Source organism: Pteronotus mesoamericanus, unplaced genomic scaffold (genome assembly GCF_021234165.1).
Source record: "Pteronotus mesoamericanus isolate MK-2021 breed Mesoamerican mustached bat unplaced genomic scaffold, CSHL_Meso_final contig_130, whole genome shotgun sequence".
Classification (NCBI taxonomy): domain Eukaryota; kingdom Metazoa; phylum Chordata; class Mammalia; order Chiroptera; family Mormoopidae; genus Pteronotus; species Pteronotus mesoamericanus.
The window spans coordinates 16,302,597-16,318,954 of NW_026555060.1; the positions used below are offsets into that span (position 1 = coordinate 16,302,597).

Sequence of the window (16,358 nt, forward strand, 5' to 3'; positions counted from 1 at the left end):
AGTCTTCCTTGTTGGATTTGTTATCAGGATTATGGCAGCTGCACAAAATGAGCTAGAATGGTTATGTCCAGTTTGTTCCCTAGTATTTGTGTAAGATTGGAAATTTTTCTTTCTTAAGTATTTAGGATTGCCGGAGGAGCCAGCTAGGCCTGGAGAGACTGATTAACTGACATACTTTGGACTCATTCAATTTCCTTAAAGATTATAAGATTATTTGGGTTTTCTATTTCTTTTGGGTCAGATATAGTGAGATATTTGTTCAGGGCCTTGTCTATTTCACTTAAACTCAAAAGTCTGTTGGAATAAAGGCTTAATAATATATGCCTTATTGTTGTTCTATATTTTAATCCTATTATTTTAAACCCCATTACATATTTTTATTACTATTTTATCAATTTTCACTGAGTTTTTAAATATCACATGTTTTTTATAACTAGGAATTCTATTTGACACTCTATGCTTAATTATTTTATTTTTGTTTTCATGGCTCTTGCTCTTTGCTTGTAATTTCAGTGTGGTTATTTTTATAAACATATTTAAATATTCTTGACTTATATTCTACGTTTCACAATTTCTATAAAGTCCATCTTTGAGTGTCTGGTAAATGCTGGCTGTCACTCATGCTGTGTCTTTTACTTTTGGGTTTCATTATTTTTGTGAACTCATATTTTGTGGGACTTCTCTGGGGACTGCAATAGAAGTGAGTTACAGTAGAGAATATTTGTATTTGCTTTTGTGAGGCTCCTGGATCTATGGCTACTCTAATCTAATTCTCAGCCAGCTGTATAACTGTGGGCCACAAAGCTGTGTGGGCCATCTTATGCTTACAAGAGAATTTTTCCCTCCCTATACTTGGAACCAAGTTTCCAGACACAGGCAATTTCACCTTCAGTGGTGTGGGAGCAGGTGCAGAGTTCAAGATGGTAACTTCTAGCTTGTTCTCTCACTGAAAAAGTGACCCTTAGGTGTCTCAACCTTAGAATTGCCATGCTAAGGAAGACAAAGGTGATGTCTCTTCTCAGTGCTCTTTACAGAGGTGTAAATCAAGGTTCAAATTTGTCTGGTTCACCAATGCACTGGAGTAAAGACCAGCTTCAGTCTGCGCACTTCAGTGTTGTTTTGGCCTCCGTATCCTTTACTAGGTCAGTTTACAAGTGTATTTTACCTATGTTATCCAGAATACTTGTTGTTTACCGTGGGAGGGTAATTCAGAATTCCATGAATTTTTTAAATATGTTTTCATAGTACTTTCTGTCTTCAATGGTTTATGGGACACTGCTATGCTTCTAAGATGTATCAAATGTCCTAAAATTGCAACTAAGTGACCATGGTTCTTTATATACACTTTTTGTACTTCTAGGAATAGGAAGTCCTAAAATGGTTAATTGCTTTATATTTATCAGTTTTTCATAAACTTGTACTGGTTAAATATGCTTAGCCAACAGTATATTAGTTGTGGTTAGTAGGTTTATCTAATTTAAGAATTGTTTTAATGATACAAAAGTGATTATTTGAATCTTTGCTTTGCGGCATGATCTCAGAGAGCCTTCCTAATCCTGGCCATCCAGTTTGTAAAACAAGCTTAGTCCTAAGAAAGAACTGAACAGTATTGAAAAAACAACCAAAGTGTACGCTTTTGGTTAAGATGTAATTTATGATTAAGTGTAAATAACTCTCTGCTGCCACCTGGAGTCCAGTAAAGGATACAGGCACAAGTACTTTTTCCGCTACTGGGCAAGTATCTAAATCAATTTAACTTTAAAAACAATTTCTTGTGTGTCATTATAGTACTGGGTACATTTCTGGTAGAAGAATATATTTTCCTAAAGATGTATTAGCTCAGATTCAGATAAGAAATTAGAAAAATACTCTAGGTATTTCAAACACAAAGATTTAATAAAAGGATTTGAGAGCTTGTAAAAAGCTCTTGGAAGGATTGCAGGAATAAAATTTGGGGAGAATATCAGTAGCTTTCAACTTAAACAATTCTCCAATATCATTCATTGAATATCTTTTCTTTTTCTATTGATTTATGATGTTTTCCTTATGTTTAAAGATAAATTGAGGTAGGCATATTAAAAATTTTAAGAGTCTACTGAGCACAGATCTATTTGAATCTGGAAGTTCCCAGCTAGAAGTGATTAGGAGCACTCTACCAATAAGGCTTACACAGAGAAACGGTGGGAGCAAAGCAAGGACACTTTGATTGGCTATAGCTTAAGCATTTGCCTTATTTGGAAAAGCCTAGGTGTCTGTTTGTGCTTGGTTGTCCTTAGGTTTTTATTTCTTAACCTTGAGGCACTTACTGGCTTTGGTTTGGTTAGGCTGCTAAGGTATTAGAACCACCTCAGTCTACCGGCCTCCTTGTTTAACACTCATCATATATCAACAATAAGGTTTATGTCAAAGTTACTTATGCTATTCTGTTGCTGTGTTAACATTATCTATGGAATGTTGTGGCCCTTTGTTGCTTTTTTGTATTAAATATTTTAAAATTATATTTGTTTTAATATCTGATATGTTTAGGTCTTTTTTTCACTCTCTCGGAAAAGTCTTAGCTTTTTGATTCTTTCAGATAAACTTTATTTATTCATTTATTCATGTATTTAGTTTACTTCCACTCCCCCAAAAAGCTTCCTTTAGTATTTTATTAAAATTGAACTGGTTGAAAATTTATGCAGCCCTGGCTAGGCATCTCAGTTGGTTAAAGCGTCACCCTGATACGCTCCGGCTGCAGGTTTGATCCCTGTCAAGGCACTTACAAGAATCAACCAACAAATGCATAAATAAACGGAAGAACAAATCACTGTTTCTCTCTTTCTCTTTTTCTCTCTTTCTCTCCCCCTCCTTCCTCTTTCTTTTTCTAAAATCAATACTTAAAAAAAAATGAAAGTTACTCATAAATTTTGGAAGACATTGCGTTATTTATAATATTCAGTCTTTCTATCAAGATTATTTCTTGATTCACATAAGTGAATTTTTTTGATGCATCTCAATAAAGTTTTATGATTTTATTTTTGTAGGTTGTATATCTTTTACATACAATTAAGTTATTCCTAAGCATTACATTTTGGTATTCAGAGGGAATTAAATTTTCTGGACTCCAACTTTTGAAACCAAGATGGGCTTCCACCTCACGCAGGGGTCATCTCCTTGGATTGTGAGGAACTTCCTTCCCTGAAGCCTTATAAGTAGGATTATGTTGAAAAGAGGATGAGGGGGAAAAAAAACAAACCTGGTCAGATAAAATGATAAAAAACTAAAGTCTATACAAGAAAAGATTATAAGTCACCCCAAACTCACCATGAGAACTGTGGACAGCCTCTGGAGTTGAGGACAATATTCAGCTGACAGCAAGAAACTGAAGCCCTTACTTCTACAGCCAGAAGGATGTGAATTCTTCCGACAACTTGGGTGAGTGAAGAAGCAGTACCTTTCCCAGCTGAGCCTCCGCTGATACCATCACCCTGAAGAACACGTTGATTGGCAGGCTTGTAGCCCTTAAGCAGAGGACTCACCTAAGCCATGCCTGAATTCCCAACCCTCAGAAACTGTGGGATAATACATGTATGTGTTTTAAACCACTCTTTGTGGTAAAACTGTGACATGGCATAGATAACTAATACACCCTTATTTTTTTTTGATGAGCCATCATTTCCTGCCAGTTTTGTACCTCTGAAATCCATCCCCTTTCTCCCACCACTGAACTAGCTCAGGCAGTCAACATTGCTTGCCTGGCTAGCAGTTATTATCTTCTGGTCTCCTAAAGTCCATTGTCTGCCCAGTCAAGTGAGTGGCTTTTCAAAACACAAATCCCATCACATCATCACCTTGTTTAAAACCCTTCAGTATTTCCTCCATACCTGCAGGATGACATCTAGACCCTTGACATGGTCCACAGGCCCTTATATCTCTCTTCTCTTATTTCTTTCCACTTCTTGGCAAAAATTTCACCCTCCAGCAGTATGAGCTACATGCAGTCACCTGCGTCCTTCTGCACACCTCAGGTTATTAGTCACCTCCCTGGAATTTTCACATAATGTCCCTTCTTGCTAGAATGCTTTCTTTTCTGGATCACTGACACACTGAATTGTATCACAATTACCTGTTTATGGATTGGTCTTTACACTAAACTTATTGTTCTTGGGAGCATGAACTAGGTTTTATTCATCTTGGCATTCTACTTCTTGAGAACCTGATACACATAGGTATTCAGGAAATGTTTGTTGAACAAAGGGCTGAATACCAAGAAAGGTGCCAAGAGAACTTAACCCACTGGAACAATACTGGAAATAGATCATGAGTTTCTCACAAAACTTTCCTAGAACAAAGGCAATACCTAAGGCTGAGGGCTTTAACTAATCTTTTCCTCAATTTTTGATTCATCCATCCATTGCCTGATTTTGTAGCAGAGGCCAAAGCAGTCCTTATACTCAAGCTATTCATAATCTAGTGGTCACAAGAGATAAGAATCTCAGCAATTGCCCTGATTGGTGTGGCTCAGTTGGTTGGGCATCATCATGCAAAGCAAAAGATCACTAGTTCAATTCCTGGTCAGGGCACATGCCTGGGTAGTGAGTTCAGTCCCTAATTGGGACATACACGAGAAAAAAACTGATTGATGTTTCTCTCGCACATCAATGTTTTTCTCTGTCTCTTTCTCCCTCCTTTTCCTTCTCTAAAGAGAGAGAGAGAAAAAAAGAATCTTGGCAATTGCACGAAGACTTTCAAGACGAAGTGATTCTTGAGTTAAGTCTTGAAGGATGACAGATTTTGAATATTTGGTGAGCTGAGGGAAGATGGGAGGAAGACAAAGGGGTGGCCTAATTGACAGTGTAGGGACATTAAGGTACAAGGCCCAGCCAGGGAGCTGCAAGTGGTTGGGTATGTCTGGAAGATGAGAGGGTTGGGGAAAGTGGTGAGAAATGACACAGGAAAGTGAAACTAGGGAATTAATATTTTATCTTGAAGACATCAAAGAATTCTAAGGAGTTTTCGTGACATGCTCAAATTTGCAACCTCGAAAGGTAAATATTTTTGGAGTGTTGATAGGGCTTGTCAAATGATACCCCACTTTTCCACCCAGGTTCTGGGCTGTTTAAAAATAAAGTTGGGAGCCAGCAGATGGAGATCATCTGTTTTACAGATAAAACAGGCTACCTGGTGCCAAACCCCAGAACTGGGCAGACTCGACTCCCCTCACAGGAGCAGTGGCTGGGCAGGTCTCTTCCTGCCAGGACACAGCCTGTCCTGCAGTGTTTATCCCAGAGAGCAAGGGAAAAGGAAGGGGGTGCCCCAGGCTGACCAGCTTTTTTCTTCCAAAATCATAATCAAATCACCGAGTGAAGGATGTCACCCATGTGGAAGGAAACAGCATTCTTAGGTTTTTCTTTTCCTCTTAACTCACTGAATTTAACCGTTTATTCTGTCATCAGCTCAGTGTGTGCTTGAGCCCTGGGGGAGAACCCTGCCTGCACCTTCAGGATGCAGCCCCCAATACCAACCACTGCTCCTCTGGGGATCCTGGCACCACTAGGACCCCCAGAAGACTCAGCATGGGGTTAAGAGAGTACATTATTTACATTTAACTACAAGATCACTTTGTATCCAATACTGAGAATTTACTACCTAGTCTATTTCTCCCCTGATTATATCCAACTATGTTGTCTGATATTGTCTATCAAGAGGTTTTGCCCATGATATCAACTGACATCACAAAATTATTCTAATAATAAAAAGCTAATAGTTATTCCCCAGGTGGTAATATTAACCCTTTCTAATTTTCAAATGCCAAAGGAAAAAATAAAATACAAATATTAATTCTTCTTGCAGGACCAAAGGAATTAAAATCCAAAATAAATGTCCTTGCCATTGTGAGTTAAAAGTCCAAAGACATGCTCATGCCTCTCTAACAGTGGGGAATTAGAACCCACTCCACCATTCTTTCAACATTAGTAAGTGCTGACTCTGGCTAATATGTAGCTTGTAGATAAACAGCATGTTTGTATAAGAAACCTAGCAACTGACTTTAAAAGATGCAGGCTCTGACCTTCAGGCATTCCGGCTCCAAAGAATTGCTGACATCCAAACATAAAACCAAGATGACAGAAAACCAGGATGACGAAAACCAGGATGGCACACACCAGACTATTGCTTGATCAATTTCAAGATCCTTCCTGAAATGGACTGTGCTGGTCTGCACATGGAGAACTTTGTTCTGCTTTCCTTCTCCCTCCTTATAAAAAACCTCTGCCTGCACTGAGATGTTAAGATGAGTTTTGAGACAAGAGTCTGCCATCTGCTCAGATTGCAGGCATCTGAATAAACCACTTTTATTTTCCACCAGCAACTGTCTCACGAGTTGGGCAGGAGGCAGCTAGACTTACCCTGGGTTACACCTCCTTTCTCTTCTCCGACACCTGAGCCAGGCTCTCAGTAGCACGGTGTGGTCAAGAGGTCTGCTACATGAAGGGAGGCTCCAACAAATAAATACATCAGTGCACTGAGCATAGACAGCAGCCAGTTTTCTTGCTGCCAGAGAGGGGGTTTACTAGGGAAAGGAGACAGGCCAAAATAAACACTGTGGTGCTGGCTTGGAATTAAAGGTATAGGTGTGAATTTAGGGACTTGAGGTGTAGATGTTGTGTTAGGATTCTCCAGAGAAACAAAATAAGACATTTGGAGAGAGGGGGAGAAAGAAAGAGATTTTAAGGAACTGGTTCACGTGATTGTAGGGGCTGAAAAATCTGAAATCTGTAAGCTAGATCCTCAGGCTGAAGACTAAGGAAGAGTTGATGTTTACAGTTCAAGGCTGCTGACAGCATTCCCTCTTCCCCTGGGAACCTTAGTCTTTCTCTGAAGGCCTTAAAGTGATTGGATGAGGCCCACCACAGTATGGAAGTTAATCTTTTTACTCAATCTATTAATTTAAATGTTTATCTCACATTGAAAAAATACCTTCACAGCCACTTCTAGACTGGTATTTGACCAACTCCCTGGATACCAGAAAAGGAAGCCAAATCAGCCCCTCTCCCCCCCTGCAGGCTGCGAGTGTAAAGGAGGCCAGAGCTGGGGGAGACAGCGGCTTTGATGGGTATGTGCAGGCTGGACTGGGATTAGCGGGGTTTTGTTTTTGTCTTGACTCTTGCTTTCCTCTTTTCTTCTTTCCTTTATACAATTTTGTTATTATCTGAGAAGTTGTGTGTTTTTTTTTAAACTTATAGCACTTTCTTGAGAGTTCTTTTAAGATGAGAAAAACAGGAGACTGGAGACCTGATCTGAAGGGGTAGGAAAGGAAAATAAAACTGCTTTCCACTCATCTTGTCTTGACTCCAGCTGGTTCCATAAACAACAATAAAACATCAGAAACATTCTGGGGGAGGAAGAGAAGTGAAGCCAATGTGTTTGGGCCTTACAGTTACTTTATGAAATGTCAGAAGTGAAACTTTTTATTCTTCTGAGGAGCTGTGATGCCCTCTGTCCCTGCAGAAGTCCAGAGAGATCAGGGCCATCCTAAAGACAGGCTGGCTGAGTTGTGCAGTAGCTGCTACTTGGATTTCAAATGAGTGCCCAGGGGTGGTTTGTACTGTGGTTTGTGTTTTAAAGGAGATGACCTGGCTGGCCTGTCAGAAGCATCTTTGTTTGGCTGTTTTTTAAGGGTAAAATAAAATCATCACATTCAGAACATTAAAATTAGTGAGCAAATAACAAATCAGCCCTAGAAGAGTGGTACCAAGATACAGAGAGAACCCAGTGGTAGAAGACAGGTGGGAAAGAGAGAGGTGCTAATGTTTCCCAGAGCAGGTGGCATGTTACCCCTCACCTGGGATGAAACGACAAACAGTAACGACAATAATAAATGCTAAGATATTATACTTATCGGGAGCTGAGTGTCTTATAGACACTGTTCCAAATTGTTTACATGCATTATCTTTTGAAATTCTCAACAATTGTGGTAGTATTATTTGTTCCATTTTATAGATGATAAAAGTGAGATAAAGTGGGTCTGAGAAACTTGTTCAAGGTCACAAAACTACTAAGAGACTGCAAAGCTGGCCTGTAGACCCAGGCTGGCCTACTGTATTGCCATGCTACTTGACTGACAAGTAGAAGTTTGTTAGGTGGGGTTGGACCTCCAAGTTCAAAGGCATAGAAACCTGGGACAACATGGGATCTCTGAGAAGTTGCATGCAGAATATCAGTACTAATAAAATGCCCTGTTTGGGTGGGAGGAGGGGGAGAGAAGGCTGTTTGGGTAGGAGGAGGGGGAGAGAAGGTAGTGGCCAGATAAGCTGGCAGCAGATCGTGAAGGATGCTATTTTGTGCACTGCACTAAAAGATATCTTAGGAGCTAGAGCTCGTAAGAAATGCATTTTAGAAAGATCATTTTGGCCACAGTGTGGAGATTGGTTGGAGAGCACAAAAGGGGAGGCAGGGAGGCAAGTTAACAGACTATTAGAGTAGTCCAGGCAAACAAGGCAAGCACTGCAATGGCGGCGGGACAGGGAAGGAGAGGATGGGTTTGGGAGAATTTTGGAGTGCACTGAATAGATTTGGTGAGTTGGTGAGGGAGTAGAGCGGCTTAAAGTGACAGAAAATGGGTTTGGGGCTTGTGCTGCTGTTGATGGAGGGAGACAGAAAGGATGACCGTGAAGATGGTGAACTCTGGACCTGTCAAACCTGAGATGCCCTGGTGACACCCAGGGCACTGGTGGGGCGGTGTGTCTTGGCCTCTGCAGAGCGCTTGGTTTGTAGGCACAGCTACAAAGAAATGGGAAAAATAGATCTACATAATCAATACGCTCTTTAAAAACCACCCAACTTAACAAGCTGATATCATATAGATTATTCTATTTCTACTATTCTTAAGTCTACTGCATATTCAAATATTGATTTTTTGAATTTCTGTTGTATAGACTATGTCAGTGTTATGTTCCTGTGTGGACTATTAACTCTACCTCAATATATTATTTTTCTCAGCCTACTGGTATTCATTATATAATGTAGAACAATTTTAGTTTGTAAATCTGACTTTTTGAATACAGTATTAAGTATGTTAGCCAACATGATTAGATTTTACTCTATTTCTTGTATGTGCATGTGCCCAAGTGTTTTAGTAATGGACTTATGATAAAAATAAAACCATTCTTCTGCAATTCCCTCAAGAGTACCAAATGGATATTATGGTTTTGAATGTCAGTGTTGAAAATGAAATTTTTATATGCTGGAAGTCAGTAATGGCATTGAGTTTGTAAGCATTTCTTACCTGTTTTGGTTTTGTGATACAATTCTCCAGAGTAATTACCACAAACAAGGAAGTACCTAAATGCTTAAAAAAGGCTGTCAGGAAATGGTACTTATACTCTAACCAATGAAAATAGCAGAAATAATTAATAAAATTTATTAATATATAGATCAAGGGAAGTTCTAAAAATATTTTGAGTTCTCAGTAAAATGATACATAATTAGAATTGAGTGTTGTCAGAATGTAAAACATATAAATAGTGAGTATCATATAAAAACTTTACCTTGAATGGTGATCAAACATGCTGAATAAAACAAAAATAAAATACTATGTTTACATGTTGTCACGGGAAAGACTTTAAAAATAGAAATATAGGATAATTCAAGAAGTATAGTAAAACAAATATCCTCATCCTCAAGGTGGGATATAAATTAAACAATCTTTAAAAAAAACTTTATACAATGAATCAAGGCCATTAGAACATTCATATGTATTGGCTGGGAATTCTACTTCTAGGAATCTATTTACCCAGAGAAAATCAGAATTGTGGATAGAGATTTATATATAAAGATTAACTATATTGGAAAACTTTAAAACGTATAATCATTATATAAATCATGGCATTTCTATAAAGCAGAATGTTATGCAACCATCAGTAATTAAATTTATGTAAAATGTTAATGATATGAGAAATGCTCAAGATATAAGCTCAAATGAACTAAAATAGAGGCTGTATATGACAAATGATATCAACTAATATTATAATAACTTATTTCAAACTAATTCAAGAGTGGATTTTTTAAAAGTTAATCTCTATTTGATTACAGTTATCGTAAAACAGTTTATTAGGTTTTTAAGAGAAGCACAACATAAGCATCTTTTTTTTCCTGCAGAGAGAAGGGGAATGAATGATATATTAGAATTATGTAAATTTAGAATGGTTATGCACATAGACCCTGACGATTATTTTCTTGTGTCTAATGGTTCTTCAGCCACAACTTCACATTAAAAAAATCCTCTACTTCGCCCTGGCTGGGCGGCTCAGCTGGCTGGCGCGGCGCCCTGCCCCTGCGCACCGCGCGGCCGCAGGCGTGTACAGGAGGCAACTGATGGGTGTTTCTCACCTTGATGTATCAATGTTTCCCTCTCTCTCTCTCTCCCCCTCCCTTCCTCTTTCTCTAAAATCAATAAAAACATATCCTTGAGTGAGGGTTTTAAAAAAAGCTTAAAAAAGCCCCTCTATTTTGATACATCTTCCTTTACTGTGGTCTCAGTTTCTTGTTTCCAAATGAAGCACAGCTTGCCTAGATTAAAGGTCAACACACCTTTTCCATGGGAAAAAAAAATGAAAGAAAACGAAGCAGAATTTCTTTTTTCCCACATCTCCATTCCAAACCATTGAGGAAATTAGTTTGCTTTCTTTTTTACATATTCAAATATTTGCTGTCCTTTTTTAGAAGAAGATTGAGGCAGGTCATTCACAATCATCATGTGAATTTACTATTAAAGTTTACTACTATTATTTGCAGGACTGATGCAGTTAAGTAAGATAACATACTTTGTTTTGTATTTTATAAGATAATGCTGTGCTATAGGCCATGATACTTTAGCATATAATTCAATATATTTATAAATATATTTACTAAACATTGTGTGCAAGTTACAAAAATAAAATAACTTACAATACAGTAGCTTAATAAAACATGAAATGGTTTCTGGTGGTGCTAGCCAAGAGCATCTGATTTTTAATGTTGCTCCCCCTACTTGTCCCCCATCCCAGGAATTCTTTGAGGTGGAAGAAGAGACAACTTCTGTGCATGACTCAGCTACTGCCAAAATAAATATTTTGTTAAAAAAACTGAAGAGCAAGGAAGAATTGATTAAGGAATTAAGAGAAGAAATAGAAAAATATGAAGAACTTGGATTTCAAAAATTTGTAAGTTTTAAAGCAAGGTCAACTAATTTTAATATATGTACCTAAAATTATAACTATCTAAAACCTTAGATTAGGAATAAAGGAAATACAAGTAATGTATCTTGGGTCATCCTTCCATAACATAAGCCAGACCAATCCTTTTCTGCCTAATGGCACATTCTAGAAAACTGTTAATATTCATAAATAGGAGCAATGCAATTGTTCTCATTTTTTTATAATGACAATAAAATAACCTATTTACCACTGCAAAAAGTTCCCACTCTAGAGTAGCATGTGAATAGCCTTTTGTTTTAATTCTGAAGATTCCCACCTTTTTTTTTGTCATTAAAAGCTTATAAAGCTTTTAATAATTTCTATTATTAAAAATAATAGAAATAGGCAAAAATATACTAAAACAGGTTTAGTTTCAACAAATAGTAAAGGAACAATTAAAATAACATCATTGTCACAATCAGATTAATGAATATTAAAAATATTGGTAATATCAAGTATTGGCAACTCTGAAAGGAACTGGGTATTCATAGAAACTTTTTCTTCATCTTAAAGCAGTCCCTTTAGCATATTGTGCAGTGCTGGTTCGGTGGAGGTGTATTTTTTAGCCTTCTTTTGTCTGGGAAATTCCTTATTTTGCCTTCCATTTTAATTAAGAGCCTTGCTGGGTAGAGCAGTCTTGGTTGCAGGCCTTTTCATTACTTGGAATATTTTTTGCCATTCCCTTCTGGCTTGCAGTGTTTCTGTTGAGAAGTCAGCTGCCAGCCGTATCGGGGCTCCCTTCTATGATACTACCTCTTTCTCCCTTGCTCCCTCTAAGATTCTGTTTGTCTTTGATATTTGCCATTTTAATGATGATGTGCCTTGGAGTGGGCCTCATTGGGTTCCTCTTGAATGGGACCCTCTGTGCTTCCTGGACTTGTGTGACTTTTTCTGTCTTCAAATTAGGGACATTTTCCTTCATTACTTTTTCAAACAGGTTCTCAATCTCTTGTTCCTCTTCTTCTCCTTCGGTATCCCTATTATATGGATATGATTATGTTTCAGGTTGTCCTGCATTTCCCTCAATGCCTCTTCATTCTTTTTGAGTCTTTTTTCATTTTCTTGCTCTTTCTGAGATTCCCGCCCTTTTTTGCAGTCAAGATAGTTTGAAAGATACCAAACTATCTCCCCAGGGAAGTCAGAGGCTTCCATGAAGCCAGCTTGGAATAAGATAACCTTAAGGAGAAATGTCAAGAAGGAAAATTCTCAGAGGGTTTTCGCTAGTTCTTTCTTTTGAAATGGGAGCTAAAATGGAAAGGGAGAAAGAGCAGAAAGGACAGCCTACATTCCTGTCAGGGAGAAGAATTTTAAGGGCTGTGGAAAGTGTGGACCCTGAGGGTGTATTCATTTTCATTTCAAGTCAGCTCTGAGCCACCAGGATCTCCTGGCCCAACACAGTCCACAGCCATGGAGGGGTTTTATTCTTAGGTTCTGAGAGTGAGAAGCTGATCAGGTGAGTAGGAGAGGCCTGCAGAGAGGCTAGAGGAATAACAGTCTGTTGAATATCAGCTAGCAGGTGCCAGGTGCCTCCTCAGTGGTACCTCTTCTTATCTCACAGCTCAGTTTACAGTTGAGGAAGCAGAGACAGGGTGGCTAAGTAACTTCCCTCTAGACACACAGCTATTAAGTGGTAAAGATGGCACGTGAACCTGAGGTCCAGTTCAATCCACATCCCACAGAAAGAAGTGGAGCTCTGTGCTCCACAATAAGAATTAAAGGTTGTTCTATAGATACATACATGTGATTATATTATTACAGTGTCTATTTATATTATAATGTCTAATATCATAATTAATATATATTACATATGTATATAAGGTCTGTCCATAAAGTATTCAGCCATGTACTATAACAAATAGAGACATTTATTGAAGAAGAAACATTGAACATTGTACATAGGACAATGACGCCTCAGTCCCCTTCCAAGTATATGCACCTTGGAACCTCACACAATTCTCCCAGCATCTCTTCCACTTTACAGAACACTCTGCAAAATCCTTTGCTGGAATTGCCATTAGCTATCTGATCGTATTTTCCTGAATCTCATTGACGGTCTGAAATCTCTTCCCTTTCAAGGCAATTTTAGTTTTGGGAAAAGCCAGAAGTCCCAGGCCACCAAATCTGGGCTATGGGAGCGCTGAGTCACCTGAGTGATTTGACATTTCACCAAAAAACTCTGCACAACATCTGATGCATGAACACGTGTGTTGCATGATGAAGCTGCCAATCATCAGTTGCCCATAGGTTTGGCCTTCTGAATCACCCAAATAGTTTCCACAGGGGAATGTTCAAGCTTAACGCAAAATTTGATGCAGATTCATTGTTCTATTTGCTCAGTCATTTTGAATGTGACGGTCAACACAGTACACTTGCTCACTCAACGGCACTCGCTTAACGGCATTTACTGCCCACTGACTAGTACAGTAAAGTCATCATTGTTCACACACGGACATTCCAGTCCACTCTCTTTGGCTGCCAGGTTACACTGATGTCATGTAAACCATTCTCATTATATTAACAATGACTGGACTTTTTACGTACAGACCTCGTATATACATGTAAATATTGACGCACACATAAAAATCTGAGATGTTAACAATCAAACTGCTAACACTAGGAAGAAATACTTTTTGGTTGCTGGTCCTTTTAAGTGCCATCTATGGTTTATCTAAATTCCACCCTTCAAACTTTGAAGTTAGAAGAGACAAAGAAGTGAATATGCACCATTCTAAAGGACTTAGTTTACTAACTGCTGAAGAAGTGTTTGCTTTGTTTAATCTATTTGAGTTATTCGTGTTCTAAAAACAAAAAGTTGAGCATCTTCTAAGCAATGTAGTATTAAATATTATTAACATAGGTCTAATAAAATTGAATATTGAGTGTTTTTCATGTTCTGATTGTCTTGGAGGGGAAGACACATCCAGTTTTTTCACTTTTTTTATTTTTAACCTTTTATTGTGTCCATGTTTATTCTTAATTTGGGGGAAAAATAATTTAATGTAAAAGACTAAAAAACTGGCCAGGCTGTTAATTATGCCTTGGCCAAAGAAATGCAGCATGAATTGGGAAGGCCATTTTGATCCATTTATTTTCCATTTGTGAACCGGAAAGCGAGAGTTATGAAAAGAGATGCCTGTTGTACCGGATGTGAATTGCTTTGAGATCCTTGAAGAAAGATAAGCATGTAAATTCTAGTTATCATTATGAGGAGCTACATAAGTTTTTATGACCATCTGGTTTACATTCCATGAAATGCACTGAACAGGCCTCTGGACTGTTGATAACATCCCAATTCAGTAATGGAGCTCATTACACTAAAACATGAGGTCTTACGTGGAATATTTACCTAAGTGTCTCATCCAGTTAACTGGTCTGTCTGGATGTCCTGGATAAGGATGGGTGGTGGCTTTGTGAGGAAGACAGGACGGCATCCCAGAGACCCTGGTTGTTCTACTGTAATTTGTCCCCAAGGAGACCACATCAGTTTTTCTGTCAATCTTTTAAGATTTGAGGAAGGTGAGATGCATCTGATTAACTGGTCTATATGTTTCTCCCAGCTTCTTAGGACCCCGGCTAAACATATGGCCCTAGTCTCCCACCTTGATCGAGGACACCACACAGCACCAGCGTATGTTTGTTTCAGGAACACAGACTATATGTCACAAAAACAGATCATGTATTATAGAAAATAAATCTCTAGGAAAACACCCTTTTTTTAAGTCCTCTAAAAACAAGCCTCCTAAAACTCCCTGCCACTTAAGTTCTAGATGACATATTGGCTTTTTATTTAAAATTTCATTTTATACACCTGCTCCCTCTAGTGGCATAAAAAAAGTGTAAGTCGCCAAATATCTGAAATTAGACTTGGAAAAACAGAATATAGAGAGACAATTAGAAAAGTGCCAAAGTAGCAATGGAAATAGCTTGGAAAAAAACTTGAATCAAACAAATTGAATAAACAATAGTGAAACACTATAGTGTATTCTTAGTGATAGTCAAATCACCTAAGTAGCTTTACAGTTAATAAGTAGTCCTAGAGTCTCTCCAGGGCTGTTTTTGGGAGAAATTTGATAAGAATGTGAAAGAAATGTGGAAGTTTAATAAAGAGCTAGTTTAAGTTATATTTATAACAAGATGGGAATTAGAAAAGGAAGCTCTTCAAGTTACAGAAGCCTCATCTCTCCAGGTCAACCATCCTTAATGTTGAGTTTTCCTGAAAGGAACTTCATTCAAGGTCTGAGCTTTTCAGGTTCAATTCCATAGGAAACCATTGTGACTTAACTGCATGCCACTGTCGTCATCAGGTTGTCGTGTTGTTTGTTAATAAATGCCCCTGAGAACTGCTGAAACAGACGGCATGTCAGAGTGTGTGTTCATGGGCATATGTGTTTTAACTGCGGTTGGAGTTGTTCTTTTGAAAAGACCTTTCTTTTCTTTCTTACCCCAACATGTATGAGCTGTGCAACCATCACTCATGCACCCCCTCCATAGGTGAATATAACTGCTCGTTGCTGCTGACAGTTTTGAAAAAGAGCTGTCATTCAAGATTGGCAGCTCCGCAGGGCTTCACTGTCCCAGCATGACATTTTCCTGGTTGTCACTCACTGGGAAAGCACCTGCTCTGCTCTGTGACTGTCATGCGGCCTGGGCATGCATCTGAACCCTACTCCATCCCCAGCATCAAATTGAGATGTCCAAGTAGTGTGCGTGGAGCCTGCAGAATTGAGACACCAGTGTGGCAGAAGGGAGACTGCTGAGAAGGCGCATGCGGTGCTCTCAACAGTACTTCTCAGACTTGGTTGTGCGTATGGATTGTCTACAGCAATTGTTAAGATACAGCTTCTGATAGTAGGGCTGGGCAGGGGCTGAGATTCTGCATTTCCAATAAGCTCCCAGGTGATTCTTTGGCTTCTAGTCTGAGGACCAGATTTTGAGTGGCAAGGCTCTAGGATACTATTTTTCAGAAACAACTCTTTCAAGAACAGTTTTGGAATTTAAACACCTGGCAACAGTGAATCTGCACATCTTGTGGCTGTTCACAAGAGAAATAGTGCATAAGCCACCACCTGAAGTCCTACTTTTCATGTGATAAAAAAACTTTATATTGGCAAGTTCCTTTATAAACTTAAAATTACAAGATGGTCA

General features: G+C 38.5%; 1 protein-coding gene across 1 annotated transcript in view; it reads left to right on the top strand.

The window, feature by feature from the left end:
* CUNH10orf67 (chromosome unknown C10orf67 homolog) overlaps positions 1–16,358 on the top strand; it is a 121,414-nt gene that overhangs the window by 18,128 nt on the left and 86,928 nt on the right. Inside the window, exon 5 of the mRNA XM_054594705.1 lies at positions 11,025–11,180. Within this exon, the coding sequence (XP_054450680.1) occupies positions 11,025–11,180 (156 nt within the window). The remainder of the gene's footprint in view (positions 1–11,024; positions 11,181–16,358) is intronic.